The sequence below is a fragment of the Microtus ochrogaster genome, chromosome 6, assembly GCF_000317375.1.
Source record: "Microtus ochrogaster isolate Prairie Vole_2 chromosome 6, MicOch1.0, whole genome shotgun sequence".
Classification (NCBI taxonomy): domain Eukaryota; kingdom Metazoa; phylum Chordata; class Mammalia; order Rodentia; family Cricetidae; genus Microtus; species Microtus ochrogaster.
This window is the reverse complement of record NC_022013.1, coordinates 22536475-22553717: the sequence shown is the minus strand read 5'-3', so window position 1 is coordinate 22553717 and position 17243 is coordinate 22536475. Positions and strand designations below refer to the sequence as shown.

At 52.9% G+C, this 17243-nt stretch overlaps 1 protein-coding gene across 2 annotated transcripts in view; it reads left to right on the top strand.

Moving 5' to 3' along the window:
* The first annotated feature begins 523 nt into the window (after nt 1-523).
* Mfsd4a (major facilitator superfamily domain containing 4A) overlaps nt 524-17243 on the top strand; it is a 37973-nt gene continuing 21253 nt past the window's right edge. For both annotated transcript variants that reach the window (XM_013346758.2, XM_005348336.2), the window contains exons 1-6: nt 524-848; nt 8174-8372; nt 9318-9578; nt 12972-13137; nt 13517-13632; nt 14592-14765. In XM_013346758.2, coding sequence (XP_013202212.1) covers nt 619-848; nt 8174-8372; nt 9318-9578; nt 12972-13137; nt 13517-13632; nt 14592-14765 — 1146 coding nt within the window. In that variant the 5' untranslated portion in view covers nt 524-618. The remainder of the gene's footprint in view (nt 849-8173; nt 8373-9317; nt 9579-12971; nt 13138-13516; nt 13633-14591; nt 14766-17243) is intronic.

The following is a 17243-nucleotide window of genomic DNA, read 5'->3' as shown; positions in this document are numbered from 1 at the left end:
GGTGCTAGCCCTCCTATCCCCAAGTTTAGAGTGGAGAAGACCTAAGTTTCTAAGACTGGGGACACTCGCCTACCATGCTGTAGGCCCTAGAATCAATCCCAGAACCTAAAAGCAGCAAAACGATGGTCCAAGTGTCTAGGGGTGGAAAAGGGGGCTCCAAGGGACAATATGCTAAACCCTTTAGGTTACAAATGAAAGCCACAAGAAAACAATGTACACACGAGACTACTTTTTCTCTCGGGGTGGGGTAGAGGGAGGCACTGGCAGATCCTCGAAGTCTACCTGCGGCACCCCCAGGATCAACTGAAGAGGATTCAGGTCTCCAAGAGGAAAGGCTGCAGTGTGGGGTTCGTGGAGCGTTTGGCGCTAGCCGGCGGGTCGTGCCCGGGTGGGTTCCAGCCCGGGTCCCCGGGGACTCGAGGCAAGGCGGGGCGAGGCAGGGCGGTCCCCGCGGCGGGACACGTGCGTCCACGGCGCCCCCGACCGCCGGGCGTCCCCGCGCTGGCCGAGGGCGGGGCAGCCGCTTGGCGCTCCCCTCCTCTCTACTCCTCCTCCCGCCCGGCCTCCTGTCGACCGCCGCACTCGGCCCTGGGCTCGCTGCGAGCAGCCGGCCGAGTCATGGGCTGCGACGGCCGGGTGTCGGGGCTGCTCCGCCGCAACCTGCAGCCCACGCTCACCTACTGGAGCGTCTTCTTCAGCTTCGGCCTGTGCATCGCCTTCCTGGGGCCCACGCTGCTGGACCTCCGCTGCCAAACGCACAGCTCGCTGCCCCAGATCTCCTGGGTCTTCTTCTCGCAGCAGCTCTGCCTCCTGCTGGGCAGCGCCCTCGGGGGCGTCTTCAAGAGGACGTGAGTGTCGCGCCCGCGCGCCCCTCCACTTCCCCGCAGCTGCGACCACCTGCCCTGCTGGACTGGGTCTTAGCCCAGGGGCTGCCTCCCTCCCCCACCACAAGCTCTCCCGGAAAACTCTCCCGGGACTGAAGGTGACTTCTGGGCTCTGTATTTGCCTTCACTCACCCCTGAGAGAGCTTAAAACCGTTCCGCCCCCGCTCTCCGTGCCCACCAGCCAAGAAATGATGGAATGTACAGAGATGCGTAGGACCCTTATTTCGCTACTCCTCTTGAGGTTTTGTAGCCCCAGCACTGGAGGTGGAATTGGCACTGAGGTGGTGCCAGTTCAGGGAGCAGTTCTCGGTGACAGGACTGGCCTGTGGGTTTGAACAGGCACCCATTGTTGGGTCTACTACTAGTAGCTCCGCATCAGTTGGCACAGGTGGTAAGCTCCTGGGGTCTCCTGAGGGAGCCAGCGCTGGTCTGCGGAGGTTGAGCCCTTGGGTCTCTGAGACTGTATAGTGAGGGCCAAGTAGAGAAATATAAAGCTTCTCATCCATCCTCTATCTCTGGTGCCCAGGGTCCCCCTCTCTACCCCTCTATCTTGTTACTCCTCCCTGGCCTCTGCCAGGACAGAGCTCTGATCTCTCTCTGGCACTCGGAATGACACCCTTTGGGTGCCACGCAGAGTGTTATTCTCCTGGCTAACTGTATAGAAGTCCCTCTCCCAGAAGGGCAGCAGCCTTCCTTCTCTGTTCAGTCAGGAACAGAGAGAGACCTAGAGCTGAGGCTGCTATGTGGTCCTCCAAATTCCACCTGGACTGTAAAACCACGGTTGGGAGGTCTATCGCAAAATAAGTAATTAAAATATCTGGGTGTAGAGACCATTCTGGGCCCGAAGGCTCTAAGTGCTTAATCCTCCAGCTGTGTGTGCAGCAGCGGTGGGAAGATGCAGTACAGATGTCCACAGAAAGTGGACCCCAGTCAAAGCATTCCAGAGCCTGCCATACCTCAGAATTGCAAAGTGACGATTTTCATTTCCCCCATATTCTCTTGCAAATGCAAGAATTTTCCAAAGCAAGTCTTGTACCTATCAGTGGTTTTTGTTGTTGTTTTGTTTTGTTTTTTGTTGTTGCTTTTTGATTTTTGGGTTTTTTTTTGTCAGTTTGGGATAGGGTCAGATATACAGGAATTTTAAAGACCTGTTCAACCTAGAAAATTAATGAAGAGAAAGAGGGAATATCTCTGACTGTCAGAGGAGGGGAGTCTGTCGTTGTGTGGGGGTGCTGGGCGTGAAACCCATGGATGCATGTGTGTCAGGCAAGCTCCCTGCTGCTGGGCCACACTCCTGATCCTCACGGATGTGACTTGGAGAAGCTCTCCTTCCTAGGACTTTTTAGGAACATATGTAGTGCAAACAGGAAGGCGAATGAGGATCATTCTAAGCCTGTCTTTCTGAAATGGGAAGACATACACATCCAACTGGGCTACCTCTCCCTGGCTTTGCTCCTGTCTCTAGGTTCCTTATCCACCAGGGCTCTGAATAGGCAAGAGAGAGAGAGAGCCCTGCAGCAGGAAACCACGGCCATGTCAACAATAGTTACTAAACCATTGTGCAGAAGGCCTGTGCCAGGGCTATTCTTAGTTCTTGTATCAACCCATTTCATTTTCACTACAGCCCTGCAAAGTAATAATATTGTCTCTGTTTTATACACGAGGAAGCAGAGGCATAGAGTGGTTATGAAATTCACCTAGGTGTGGTAATCCCAGCTCTCCAGAGGCTGAGTCAGGAGAACCTTGAGTTGAAGGCCAGCCTGGGCTACATAGCAAGACCTTGTCTCAAGCAACCAAAACAAAAAACAAAAACAAAAAAAAAAGGAAAAGGAAAAGGGAAGAAAGAAAGGAAAGGAAAGGAAAGGAAGGAAGGAAGGAAGGAAGGAAGGAAGGAAGGAAAGAAAGGGGGACTTTGTCCCACATTGCACAGTTCCAGGGTTTGCATGTGGGCGTTTGTCCAGAGTCCCAGGTGCCTTGGAAGGGGCTCCCGCTCTGTTGTGACTGCTCCATTGCTAAGGTCTGTGCAGGAGATGGAGATGCATAGATATCCTGTCGGTCTTCATGAGCTGAGTTTTCTTGAGCTCTGACAGTCCCTGGGAAGGCAGTGTGGACCTCTGGGCTCTTCCAGAGCCAGGCAGGACTCTCGGGGTTGGCCTTTAAATTCTAAGTCTCGGCCCTCACAGCTTCAAGACCAAGAACTGTTTTCTTTGGTATGGAGCAAAGCAGGGTTCTGGTGGGGAAGAAGGGGAGATTCTGGGTGTCTGCAATGATGGCCCCCACCTGGCTAAGTCTGAGCAGTCTCCCCATTCCCACCCTGGAAGTGAACAGAAGCCCAGCCAATCCTGAAGTGGCCTCTAAAGTGGGGAGCACAACCTCCCCGTCTGTTGAAATGCTAATGTCCCTGCAAGGAAGTGCTTTTCAGCTTAAGTGATTACCAGTCAGTGCGCCAGGCTGGCACTCAGAATGGGGGATTGCCTTAACCAATCTCAGGGGCCAGCTGTAGAGAGGGGAGCGGGAGAGACACACAGATGCTTTGCTTTAGGGTTCTGCTTAGATCCTATCTCCTGCCTAATCTGAGGGCCCTGGGCCACAGGGAGCCTTCTAGATGCCTCTGTAGGGCAAGTGTTGGAGTGGGACCCCAGGGCAACCCAGCCTTCCTCCGCTCCCCTTAGCAGAGACAAAGGGCTTGGCCTTTAAAGAAGGCCATCTGCAGGGCCAGCAGAGGAGGAACAGCCACTGGATCCTGAACTGGAGCCTCCCTAGGAAAATCTTGCTGAGCGCAAAGAGGAAATCTAGAGAAGAGACATAGAAAGCCATGTGGCTGGCAGGCTGAGGAGGTATGTGATTGACAGGACAGATAAGGGGTATTTAGACAAAAGGTTTTTTTCTGGTTTTGTGGGACCTGTCTAATCACCCCGGTCAGCTGGGAAAGCCCCTTATCTCAGGAAATCAGTAGATTGACAATCTAAGATCGCCAGCATCTCCTTGGCTTCTCCCCTGCACTAAGTGGTCGAGGGCTGGATAGCTACACGCGCCAATTGTCACCTTCCTTATCTATCTTTTTAAATCTTAAGTCCTTCTTATCATCAAGTCTCCTGCTGCCTAGACCCAGCTAAAAATCCCTCCTGCAAACCCTTAGAGCTAAGTGAGTTTCACACCTTCCTCATAGCCAGCTCCAAGTCCACTTGTATCTCGAGTCACTGGCCCCTTGCAGACCCTGGACCGCAACACCTCCAGTTCCCCTCTCTGGGCTGGGCTCTGACTGACCTCACTTCCAGAAGCCTCTGTTTGTCCCGTCAACAGCTTGTCCACCATGTGCCAGAGTCCTACCGGGAGTTCAGCACCAGAAAGGTTCTTGTGTAAGCCTGTAGTCCCAGTCCGTGGGAGACGGAGACAAGAGGATGGAGATTCATAGCTATCCTTCACTACATAAGGCCTCTAAGGCCAGCCTAGACTACCTGAGAACCTGTCTCAATCAAAATAAGACAAGCAAAGCTTCAGCATGGAGTTAGCATGAACCCGATAGTTCTGCTCCTCAGTCTACGCTCAAGAGAAGGGAAAACATTTGCCCACACCAAAATGTGTGCCTGGATGTGCACATTACTCGTCATAAATAAGTGGAAATAACCAGATTTTCACAAGTAGGCGGTCAGGTAAATGAAACGATGCATAAAAAAGGGGCAGGCAAGCCTATGGGGCCGTCCTTACAAGGGTGTCTGATACAGCAAAAGAACTGCCTCTTGAGAAACAGGTCAGGTATGTCAGGAACTGGGGGAGAGGTGTCTGGGCAGACAGACCTAAGGTTTGGCTCTAAGGCACTTTGCAAATGTTCAGCACCCAGAGAGACACTGGGGCAGGGTGCAGCCACAGCCTGGGTCAAACAGGGCAGTCCTGCCTCCCCAACATGGGGCCATGAACATCCATACGGAGGCTTGAGGTGACTGCGGTATAGGGAGCCCTTCTTGCCCCCACCAGCCTGGCTTGAGAGAAAATTGCCAACTGATCCTAGTTCCTGAAAGGACTTTCTTTCCCTCAAGTAGGTAGGTAAGGCTTCTCCTGGGACTCCCACCAATCTGTCCCCATCCCTTCCCTGGGTCTTCTATAGAAAGAGATGGGTCCATTGGAACTGGGAAAGGAGAGGCCCCGAGCATCTTGCCACGGAGGGAGTTCCTGAGGAGAACAGCGGTATCCCAGATCCTGGGGTGACTCCAGCAGCGCGGAATGAGGCCTCAGTAGAGTTCTCCCCAGCTGCAGACAGAGAGCAGGAGTGGCCCTGCCTGCTTTTCACGGCACCAGGTGCCCAAGGCAGGGACACACCAAGGTGGTCACATGTATACCTGGCAACCAGTGCTGAGAGGGGTTAGAGCAGCTCACTCAAGGTCACAGAGCCAAAGTGGCCCAGCAAGCAATGCCTCCTTAATCTCAGCCAACTTGAAGGAGGATGCTGGCCCCTCCTTCTCTCCACTCCCATTTACGGCTTCCTGTGAAGTCATTAATAAGTAACTTGACCATTTATCAGGCTTTCTGGCATATGTTTCTTAGGCCCTGGAGGAAAGAGATTCATTTAACATTCATGTCTGAGTTCCAGTAGAGGGCAGGTCAGTGGCGCTCTGCTAGATGTTGGCCTCAGTTGGGCATCAAGCCCCTGGGCTCAGTTCCACACTGCTGTCTTCCCATCTAGACCTCAGCTTCCTGTAAGGTGAGAAGGTCCCTAGGTGCTAGCTGAGCTGCTCTCACTAGTACACACCGTGGGGCCAGGAGGTGGGCTCTTGGGGCATTCCTGGATCAACCTACAAGGATCACTCACTAGAAAGGCGAGGAAGACACCTAGAGCTGGCACTGGTCCCGGCCTTCTTCTCGCTGGCACATATCCTGGGCCCTGCTGAGGAAGCCCAGCGCTGTAAGGAGGGATGAGAACTGGAGAGGGAACCGCATGAGGCCTTAAGATGGAGCACTTGGCTATCCTCAGTTAGAGGGGAGGAAACCGAGGCTCAAGAGGGGAGAGGTAGTGACTTGCCACGGGTCACACTTTGGGCAGAACAGAGATGAGCCTCGAACCAAGTGTTTTCATCACACAGTCTACTGTGTCTTTGATGTCAAAATCTTTTTAACATTACTCTGTAATCTCCAGTTACCCACCTTCCTGAAAGGGATTTAAAATCGGCAGTGCATATACTTTAGCCTGGCCCTGGGAGCCACGCTCCATTCTGGAGGATTTCTGGAATGTCTACAACACCTGCAAGACTGAACCGCTGGTCTACTCTCAGGACAAATGTGGGGGTCAGCCTTCCAGACTCTGGTAGCCAGCTTAGACGCCAACTACAGCCCAAGTCCTGGCAGGAGACAGAGGGAAGGGATTTTCCATTTCTGCTTCCTCCTAGCCTGGGTTCACTCATGAGTCAAATGGGCACAGGCGTGAGGTCCACCTCCCAGTATGCTCAGCTCACGTGTACTAAAAGTCTGTACCACTGTGGATGAATGTAGGTGCTTCTGCACACATGGCAACACCAGGCCTTACCCTTCCTCCCCTTCCCTACCTCCCTGTGGTTTCTTCTGTCACAGCTTGCTGGTCTTAGATTCCATGCCCTCAGGGTTTTGCGAGAAGCCTGAGGGCTGTCCTGGACCACTTCCACACAAGCCGTACCCCAGGACACCTGATAAACACACACTAGACACACAGTATGGCCACTTCTCCAGGTCTCATCCAATTGTTTGGTTTCTTTTGCATTTTTGATAAATGGTCTCGCTGTGTAGCCCAGGCTGTGCTGAACTCTCTGTCTTCCTCCTTCTACCTCAGAGTGCTAGGAGAGCTGCCATACATAATGGGTTAATTCCTCAGAGAGTATTTGTACTTGGCCTGTGAGTGAGGTCATGGTAATGGGTCGGTGAAGGTACATATCGAAGTGACTCTTGCTATTCCCAAAGTTGGTCTGCAAGAGGTTGCCTGCCTGTCTTAGACAAGGAAAGGAAGTGTGGAAGGAGATAGAGAGGGTGGAAAGTTAAGGTCTACCATTTTCGTCAAGCCTGTGTGCATAGGCATCCCCTCTGAACTGGGTTCGGAGGAAGAGGCCAGTGGGATGTGGTATCACAGAGCAGGAAGCAGGAACACAAGCAAGAGCCGGAGTAAGGTTAGCTGGGTGGTCAGGGCTGGGGAATGTCAGAGCAGGGACCAAGGGACAGCTGTAAGACTGCAGCCATGTTGTAGCCCCTTCCCTCTACCATCTTCATTCGGGCCTTGAAGCAAGTCTACCCCCAGGTTCCGAGTGGGAACAGACAGGGGTCATGAACAGTGATCTCCTCAGCAGATCAGCCTGGAAATGAGAAAATAACAAAATAATGAACCGCTGCTATCAACAGAACTCCTCTGATAAAGGCTTTAATCGGATGCAAGGAGATGAGGTGGCTGAGTGCCCGGGAGACCAGAGTTGAGTGCTGGCAAAAGACAGTCTGCTCCACCTCTGGGGGTCCCCTCTGCTCTTCCAGTGTTCTGGAATCACCCCTCTCCCTTTTCATAATCTGAGGACATTCTTCCACAGCCTCCAGAGCCTTCTTGCTGCCCAAGCTCTTCCCCCAACCCAGCCCATTAGCCTATAGAGTGGTCCTAAACACACAAGCCTGATCCTGTCGCTAGGCACTTGGTTATAAGGTAGAACTCCCTGCCAAAAGGATCTTGACATCCATCTCTCATGGGGATAGTCCTCCACATGTTCTGATGTCTGTCTAAACCAGGAACTACTCACACTGGTCTCTGTGGGGATAGCCCCTGACCTCTGTCCTTGAAGAGGCGTACTGAATAAACCAGATTCTGTGCTGTAGCTTTGCTCCTGGCAGCTTGGCTCTGCCTGGAAAGACAGGCCTTGTCAATTCCTGTGTGAAGGGTACACGTAGCTTACCTGGCCCTACTCTTGCCCAGCTGAGGACTTCTAGGCTCAGGCTCATCCTGGGTCCCCAATCCTTATCTGTAGATGTCCCTTGAAGATACTTAAAGGAGCCTCCCTGGGGGGACAGGAATATTGTCTCACAGAATTGCTTAAAGTGGGTAATTTAAGGTTTTAGCAACATAACATAGTAGCTGAGCTTAGTGAGCACCAGTATGATGACATCCGGAGTACTCGTGGCAGCCATGAGAGGCTATTGCTGCACTTAGGACGCACTTACTCATGCACCTGCCTGCAGCCCACAGCTTGTGAGCAGTTCCCTTCCCACTGGTAGCAGAGCAGTGGGGAGGAGCAGGGGCCTTCCAGGGAGGCTCTGGGCTCCTCTGCTGACTCCAGCTCTCCCCTGCCCAGCCTGGCCCAATCGTTATGGGCCCTCTTCACCTCTACCCTGGCCATCTCCCTGGTATTTGCTGTCATCCCCTTCTGCCATGATGTGAAGGTATTGGCCTCCGTCATAGCGCTGGCGGGCCTAGCCATGGGCTGCATCGACACCGTGGCCAACATGCAGCTGGTGAGGATATACCAGAAGGACTCAGCCTTCTTCCTTCAGGTGAGCTGCACAGGGGGAGGCTGGGTACTGGGCAGAGCGTAGGGAGCTCCCAGGCTGTCCCCAGGGATGGTGGTGGCTCAGCCTGTCCTGATCACTTACTAGCTGGGCCACACACCGTCAGTAAGCTAATACCTGGGTTTGGCTTTCTCCCTCTCTCCAGAGGTGATCTCTGCCTGCCTTGTTGGCCTCTCCCAGGAATCCCGGTGTTAACTAAAGTTCTCTAACGAGGAAAGGCAGTGTTACTGAGGGCTCGCTGTCCGTTCTCACATCTCTCTCCTCCTCTCCTCTTTCCTTCCAGTCACCCAGCTTTTGTAGCTGTTACCAAGTACCCAAGGAAGCAAGTTAAGGGAATAGAGTTAATTTTGGCTCACAGTTTAGGGGGATGCAGTCCATGATGGGGGGGTGGGGAGGAACGGTGTGGTCAGGAGTGGCTCAGTCCTTGGCACTAACCAGGGAACAGACAGGGGAATGCCAGGTTTTGGCTGTCTCCTTTTCCTTTTGTGACTCAGCCTCAGCCCCCAGCTGATGGAATGGGGTCACCCATATTTGGGGTGGGTCTTCCCTCATTAGTTAAGCTTTCCTGGAAATGCCTTCACAGACATCCCCAGAGGGGTGCTTTCCTAGTGCCCCAGCTGTGTCTTAGTCCAATCAAGCTGGTGAAACTGACCACCATAACGGGCACAGCACCAATGCCAATAGAGTTGGGGAAGGGAGGGGGGAGGAAGGGTTGACTCCTGCCACACCAGTTACCCCAGGTATCGAGTGTGGCGCAAGGGGGCTTTTCTCGACGTTCTTCCTTCTCTCTCCTGCTTCCTGAGTCTTCCTCCCAACTCTCGGGCCAGGCAGGGGGACCCTGGCTGGGACACCAGGTAAAAGGTGAGGGGAGGTTGCACCCTCTGGAAGCAAGTCCTGAAGCAGGCTGAGTGGTACCCACCCCCCACCCAGGTCCTCCATTTCTTCGTGGGCTTTGGTGCTCTGCTGAGCCCCCTGATTGCTGATCCCTTCCTGTCAGAGGCCAACTGCTTTCCTGCTAATAGCACAGCCAATGCCACCTCCAGAAGCCACCTGTTCCATGCATCCCCGGTCCTGGGCCAGCATCATGCAGCAACCCAACCTTGGTCAAATCAGACGATCCCTAGGCTGCCCCCAAAGGATTCGACAGAGAACCACGTATCCTATGCCTTCTGGATCATGGCTCTCATCAACGTAAGTGTCCCTGGTGCAGGTAGGGTAAGGAGCTGGGAACAATGCAGGCCTCCCAGTCCAGCTTCCCAGCACAGAATTTTCAGACCCAAGAAACATGCCTGGCCCCAGTCAGGGGAGAGAAGTGACCTGTAGGGATCATCTCCAAAGTCCCTCACTGTGACTCTGTGTTGGCAGTTCTCAAGAAAGGAAGGCTGTGGCTATGTTTACACAGTGAAAATCAGGGTCAGCTTCCAAGTTCTCTGAGGCTTGTGGAAAATCGCTTCTGTTCCTCCATGACCAAGAGGCCCATCATGGCAGATAGTGGCTTCTTCTCTGGGGTCCTTCATCACTGATGGGGATCTCCTGGGCCCTGCGCCTTGAGTTCCTGCTTCCTGTGGTAGAAACGACAGAGAGACTGTCCTCGTTTGGTTTGTTCTGTGACCATAGCAGCTAAAGGGGAAAAGGGTTTATTTTGGCTTTCGCTTTATAGCCCATGATGGAGGGAAACCAGGGCGGGAGCCTGGAGGCAGGAACTGAAGCGGAAGCCATGGAGGAACACTGCTTGCTGCCTTGCTCCCCGTGGCTTACTGCTTGCTTTTTTTAAATAATTTATTTTTATTTTATGTTCTGTGGTGTTTCACCTGTATGTATGTCTGTGTGAGGGTGTCAGAACCCCTGGAACTGGAGTTACAGACGTGTGTAAGCTGCTATGTGGGTGCTAGGAATTGAACCGGGGTTCTCTGGAAGAGCAGCCAGTGCTCTCAACTGCTGTTCCCTGCTCCCCCCAGCTCGCTTTTATAAAGCAACCCAAGACTACCTGCTTAGGGGCAACACCACCCACGCCAAGCATAAATCAAGAAAATGCCCGACAGACGCGACCTCGGGCCAATCTGATGGGGCATTTTCTCAATTTAGGTTCCCTGTTTCCATGTGACTCCAGTTTGGGTCACTAACAAGACACTAGACAACACAGAGACCACTGACCCCGACCAGCTTAGCCGCTCAGGCCCCTTTCGTGCACATGGCCAAGTCAGCGTTGATTCTGGCTTCCACCTAGAACCCTCCAGTGCTCTGCACCTCAAGAGGATCCCCTGGGAGCCCAGGGGAGATTGTTGGTCCCCCCACCCACCAGGCTTGGGAGTGACCGCTCAAGCCATCTTAATGACTGGCCTCATCCATGGGCCAGAAGTGAAGATATTCCAGGTGGCCAATAGCCTGGCTGTGGGAGAAAGGCTGTGCGAGCCTCCTCACTTTCGCCCAGGGCCTCTCTGCCGTAGGCCTTCCCGATCTTCCAGAGGCCGTTGGCTACTGCACTGCTTCAGAGGAATGCCTGCATAAAGGACTGAAAGGGCCCTAAGCCCCGACCAGATCAGTGCTGGGCATGCAGAGGGGTGTCAAACCTCACTGGCCTGAGGCCCTGATAGGGAACTGAGAGAGGCCTAGTCTGCTCCTTTCCCTGGGCTGGAAGGTCAGTGATGCCCTCAACAAGGTACCACTTTTCCTCTCTCCTGTCCCTTTTATAATGGTGGCCACCATTCTGGATCAAGGCAGCTTTGAACCTGCATCCCTGCTTAGGGAAGGATCCCTGCGATGACTCTGCGTGCAGGAAGCCCTGCATAGGCCCAGGGTCTGTTCTCCCCACAAAGGTGCAGACTGGCGAGGCTGCTTGCTACAAGATTTCCGGGAATTTCTCTATTTGTGTGTGTCTGAACATAAATAGCCCGCAGCCGAAGGAATTACAGCAGTAGATGGACTGACTTCCTTATGCTCACACACATACACACCTGCCCGGCACTGGCTGGTCTTCAGGGTGGCACCGGTGTCCCCGAATGAGATTCCTGTAAAAGCAAGGTATGTTTCTGCCAGCTAATCTGTCGTGAAGCCGTTCCCTTCACCCACCTCCTCAGGCCTCCCAAGTGCCAGGCCTGGGGTTCAGCTGCTTCCCTTTGGCTTTCTGTCAGGCTTTCTGCTGCTGAGGCCTCCATGCCTGCTTCCTGCTTCCCCAGTTGCTGGAGGGAGGGCTGAGTCTCCCCAGCACAGAGACACAGGTCTCTTGCCATGCAGGTCTCCAAGGGCTGTTTGAACTTGTTTGTTGTTGTAAATTGTGAGTTGGGGTTACACTTGGGGTGCCCTGGGCTTGATCTTCAGCTCCTGCCTTCTGAGTAGCAGAGACTCCAGGTGTGTGGCAACACACCTAACTGTGACCTTGGCTGCCTTTCAAGTGTTGAAATAGGCTCTCAAGAGCACCACAGGGAAGTGTCGGCGTGGGGTTGGGTGGCTTTTTGTCTTCAAACTGTTGTGAGCATCTTTACAGCCAGACCAGGAAGAACAGCAGTTAGATTTCATAAAGTTTCCTGGTAGTGAGAGTGATTGGGCCTGGGCAGGAACACCTGTGGGAGGCAGTGGCTGCTTCTCCAGGCAACCTCAGAAGTAGGAGGAGTTTCCTACTGGGTTAGGGAGCACCTTTGGGACTAACTGGGAGCAGAGAGCTGGGCAGGGGGAGGGGAGACAGGCACTTTTCCCGTGCCTGTGTTTTCTAGCTTAGTCATCTAGCTCCTAACAGAGCTCAGTACCCTCCGAGGATACAGCATCACTCGAGCAGCCCAGAGGTAGGAACATGCATGTAGGCTGGAATCCGAAAACCAGTGCTGGCCGTGTGGGGGACCCTGCACTCTCTGTGTCTAGTTGACCTCCCAGGTCTCCTCCAGTCCTAACAGTTTGTGGCTGTATAATAACCTTGAGCCTCTATTGTCCCATCTGGGAAATGTGATAACAAATCTTTTCAGCACATTTTTCTCACCCGTTGATAGTACCAGAGACAAACCCAGGGGTAGACAGGTACCGTCCACTGAGCCGCATCCTCTGCCCCTTGATGGCACTTTCAAAAATGACATGATGCGTATGAGTGTTTTGCCTGCGTGTCAGTGTATCTCAGGTGCATCTAGTGACTGCGAAGGCCAGAGAACGGTGTCGGATGCCCGGGAACTAGAGTTATAGACAGTAGTGAAGCACCATGTGGGTACTGGGAACTAAATCTAAGCCCGCTGCAAGAACAGTGAGTGCTCTTTCCAGACTGCCACCCCCAGTCACATTTTATCGGGCTGTGACACACAGAAACAAGAGGCACTGTGCTGTAGCAGTATTGGGAGTAAGGGTGTTAGTGGCCGGTCACCCGGCACCTGGCCTAAGTAGTCAGGACCCTTGTAAATCCAGGCTTTGAAAGGCTTCCCTATCTCCTGTGAGAAATAGGTGTGGCCAAGGCCAGCAGTGCTCACACCAAGCCTAGATGGTACCCAGATGCCTGGCTCATGGGTTGGCAAAGGCTCTTGGTGAGGTGGGCACCTTGGACTGTGAGCCTGCCGCATGGACCACATGTAGCAAGCCAGACCCTCCTGCCCCCTCTACCGCCCTCAGCTCCCAGTGCCCCTGGCTGTTCTCCTCCTGCTGTCCAAGGAGCGGCTGCTGACCTGCCCCCAGCGGAAGCCACTGCTCCTGTCTGCAGACGAGCTGGCACTGGAGACCCGGCCTGCTGAGAAGGACGACACCTCCTCACTGGCCCCCAGGTTTCAGTCACAATCAGGTGCGGGCTCTTGTAATCTCTCCTGGCTGCCCTAGAAACCCCACACCCAGAAGATGAACCTAGAGCGCAGGGCTAGGGGTCAGAAACAATCTTTGGTCCTGGCAGTTTTTGTAAGGTAAGTAAGAGATGGAGCTACCTGGCAGGAAGAATGAAAAGGGAAGATTGTCTCCATCCTCTCTACTCTCTCCCGGGTTACCTTAGGGGAGTTAGTTAACCTCTGTGAGCCTGAGTTCTACCAGGAGTGGGCAAAGAATAGTGGCTGCTCCTCACAGGTACCTGAAAGCTGGGAATGTGGAGGCGGCAAGCAGCCTCTGCTGACCCCCCTAACTAGGCGAGCAGACTAGGGTTGACACTCCCCACCCTTCTGTGCCTCCTTCAGGGCAGGAGGACCTGTTCAGCTGCTGTCAGAGGAGGAACTTCCGGGGTGCCCCGTGCTCTTTCTTCGCCATCCACATCACAGCCGCTCTGGTCCTCTTCATGACCGACGGGATGATGGTGAGCCTTCATCTTAGCATGCTCTGCTGAGAGGCCTCTACCGTGGTACCCAGCCTGGACTGGGAAGAAGATAAAAAAGCACAAGGGGTCTGCAGAACTTCGCCTACAGAGCAATGAACTGGTGTCCTGCTCATCTTCTACAGTGGCCACAGCCCGTGAGGACCAGGAATCTGTTCTGTTCTCACCATTTGGTTTTATTGGTGAATTCTAGAAAGAGCCCTGTCTGGTGTTTTGTTTGTTTTATTTCCAATTCTATGTGACCCAAGATTTTTCAGTTCTAGTTGCTTTGCTCTGTTTTGATCAAATGTAGCCTAGGCTGGCTTTGAACTCTTGTTCCTTCTCCCAAAAGCACCATGCCTGGCTGTGACCCACAGTTTTGACAGCTCACAGCCCTGTTGCCCTGTGAAAGGCCACACTATATAAACTCTGGTGTGCTGTCAATGGGGCTTCACAAGCTCATGTCATAAACATTCCAGCCTATCTGTCCATCCAGTGGGTGACTCTGTCAACTCTATTTAGTGCCCTTTCCAGAAGTCTTCTAGGTTAGGGACATCCTGATTGGCTGTGATTGACTGCTGTAGGAGGGACTTTCCTAAGAGAAGGCCCTATTCACAAGCCTCAGGCCACAGCAGACCGCTCTAGGGTGAACGTGGACCCCTCTCCTCTCTTTCTTTCATTTGTAAAGCAAGAGGCTAAGCCCTTTTCCTTCTAGCCAGGCCTGTCTGCCCAAGCCTTGTAGGGATTCCCCATGGGGACCTAGTGATATCTCAGGTGCCCTATGTGGCACCATTTCTGTCCTCAGCTTGGGTGTGAGTGTACCACATGATCTTAGCTCCCAGGGCATCTTGGGCTGAGCCACCAGGGACAAGACCAGATGGCCTCTGCCCGCCCTCCCCAGCCTGTCCCAGCTGAGGCCCTGGCGTGCTCAGTGAGGCTCACTCTCTCCACTCTTCACACAGGGTGCGTATTCTGCCTTTGTGTATAGCTATGCTGTGGAGAAGCCACTGTCTGTCGGACACAAGACGGCTGGTTACCTCCCCAGCCTCTTCTGGGGCTTCATCACCCTGGGCCGGCTCATCTCCATCCCTGTCTCCTCCAGGATGAGGCCAGCCACCATGGTGTTCATCAACGTGGTAAGTGTTCTTAGGAACACAGACTTTGTTTATTTCTGCCCTTACCACTGCCCGAGACATTTGTTCAGGACTGTATTCTGCTGGAACCGTGAGGAGGTAGAAATGGAGGAGGGGAATGCTGGCAAGGGAGGGTGGAGATCAAGGAAGAGGAACCTGCTGTGTATCCTTGGCAGAGTTCCTTCCCCTGCCTGGGCCACTGACTTTACGTCCTTAAACACCTCATCAGAAGAGACAGTGGGTGATTACTATAGCATGGAAAGTGGTCCCTAGCTGACATCTGCCAGGATTATGAGGGATGTAGATCTCAGCCTTGGTCCTCTTGCACTTCTCACCATGCCAGGCTGTTCGGAGCCCTCTCGCCAGTGGAGCAAGGCTTTGGAGTCAATGCTTCTGGCCTGACCTAGGATTTGCCTTTGGCAACTCTCCAGGAGAGTCTTGGATGGCCAGACTACCATGTAGCCAGGCAAAGGAACTAGCTTGGCTGGGAACAGGGTCTGGGCCAAGAAATAGATAAAGGTTTGTGTCCTGATGTACGTCCATGTCACCATCTATGACAAAGGACTCCAGATTACAGAACCCTTAGGGTACATCTCTGTCAAACTTCCCCTGAGTCTTGGATCACTTCTGCGACATCCCTGCCAGTCTCTGTTTTAAAACCTCCAGGGATTGGGAACTCACGGCTTTTCCAGGAAATCCACTGAAAGAAAGCACTTCCCAAGCTGCAGTGATGGCTCAGTGGTTAAGGGTACTAGCTGCCCTTCCAGGACCAGGTTCAATTTCTAGTACCCATGGGATGACTAACTACGCTCTGTAAATCCAGGTCCGGGGATCTGATGCCCTCTTGTGTCCTCCTCTGGCATTGCACACAATTGGTGCACAGACATATAAGCAAGCAAAACACCCGTACACATAACATTAAAAAAAAGATGGGGGCTGGAGAGATGGCTCAGAGGTTAAGAGCACTGACTGTTCTTCCAAAGGTCCTGAGTTCAATTCCTAGCAACCATATGGTGGCTCACAACCATCTGTAATGGGGTCTGGTGCCCTCTTCTGGCCTGCAGACATACATGGAAGGAATGCTGTATACATAATAAATAAATAAATATTAAAAAAAAAAGAAAGAAAGAAAGAGAAAGAAAGAAACAAACAAAGAAAGACTTCCCAGCTAGGTGTGGTGATGGTGCATCCCTACAGTCTCAGCACTTGGGAGGTGACAGAAGGGTTAAGTTCAAGGTCAGCCTGGGCAACAGAGAGAACTCACTTTGAATAAACAAGCAGCAATTAAAACGCTTCTGGTGGTAGTCAGGGAGAGGTCGTTCATTCCTGCAGAATAGCTGAGAGAGGGCAGAACTAGGCAGAAAGGGTCTCTGACGTTTCGTGGGGCAGGAGGGGACAGGACTTTTCTGAGTGAAGGAGGAAGAAAACAGGACTCAAGGAGGGGGCTAGAGCGATCACATGGATGGGATTCTTCCATCACTACAGTGACATGCATACGGTAACTATAAAGAGAAAGGGGTTAGTCTGGCTCTCACTTTGGGGTGTTCTAGTCTATGATCTAGTCTATGGGGTGCTGGATGGCAAAGGCTGGAGTAGGCCTGGGCATATTGTTAGTGTCATAAGCCGGGGAAAAGGGCAGAAGGGAAGGGTGGGATTGCCACAGTCCCTTCCAATGACATGGAAGTCCCATCCCTCCCAGTGACCTAGGGAGTCCCACCGGGTCAGGGTCCTACCACCTGTAAGTTCAAGCTACAAAAATCCCCTAAAGATCCAGCCTGTACCTGTGGGTCTTCTGAAATCCAAACGACGACATAGTGTTCCCCCGCCCCTCAGAGCTAAGTATTTCCTTTGCTCATTTCCTGTGTGGAAAGTCATCTTTGGTGGCATCTTGAGGTTACTCTTTGCGCTAGTCTTTAACCAGTACAAGGCAGCAGCTGACCACCCTGGGGGTTTCCCCAGCCCACCAATCCTCTCCTATCTCCTAGTCACCAGGTTGATGTGCCCAGCCTCAAAGGCTTCACCACCTTGACAAACGCAGCTCCTCACAGTTAGGTGCAGGCGCACAAAAAAAGGCACTTGGCGCTAGTCAGAGGCTTTCACAGCTTCATGAGTTTCAAGTGTTGGGCCACCAGTGGTCAGGATGGTTTTCAGTACCTCTTGTTCAGCACCTCCTCCAATGTTCAGCAGACTCCAGAACAATGTCCTCTTTGTTTCTGAGTTACAGGTGTGTGGAGTCTTGTTTTTTCAGGGGGTGGGGTGCTAAGGATATGCTAGACTGTTGAGCTAGACCAGCCCCTAGACACGACTGGTGGACAGCAGAGAATGAATAGGGTTTTCAGTTAGCTGCTGGGCAGGGACAGACAGGTAGTGGAAAGTCCGAGTTCAGTGGGGATCACACTGTCAGTGGTCCAGGGGATAGCTGTGTCTGTGGAGCAGTTTCTTTTTTTTTTTTTTTTTTTTTTTTTTTTTTTTTTTTTTTTG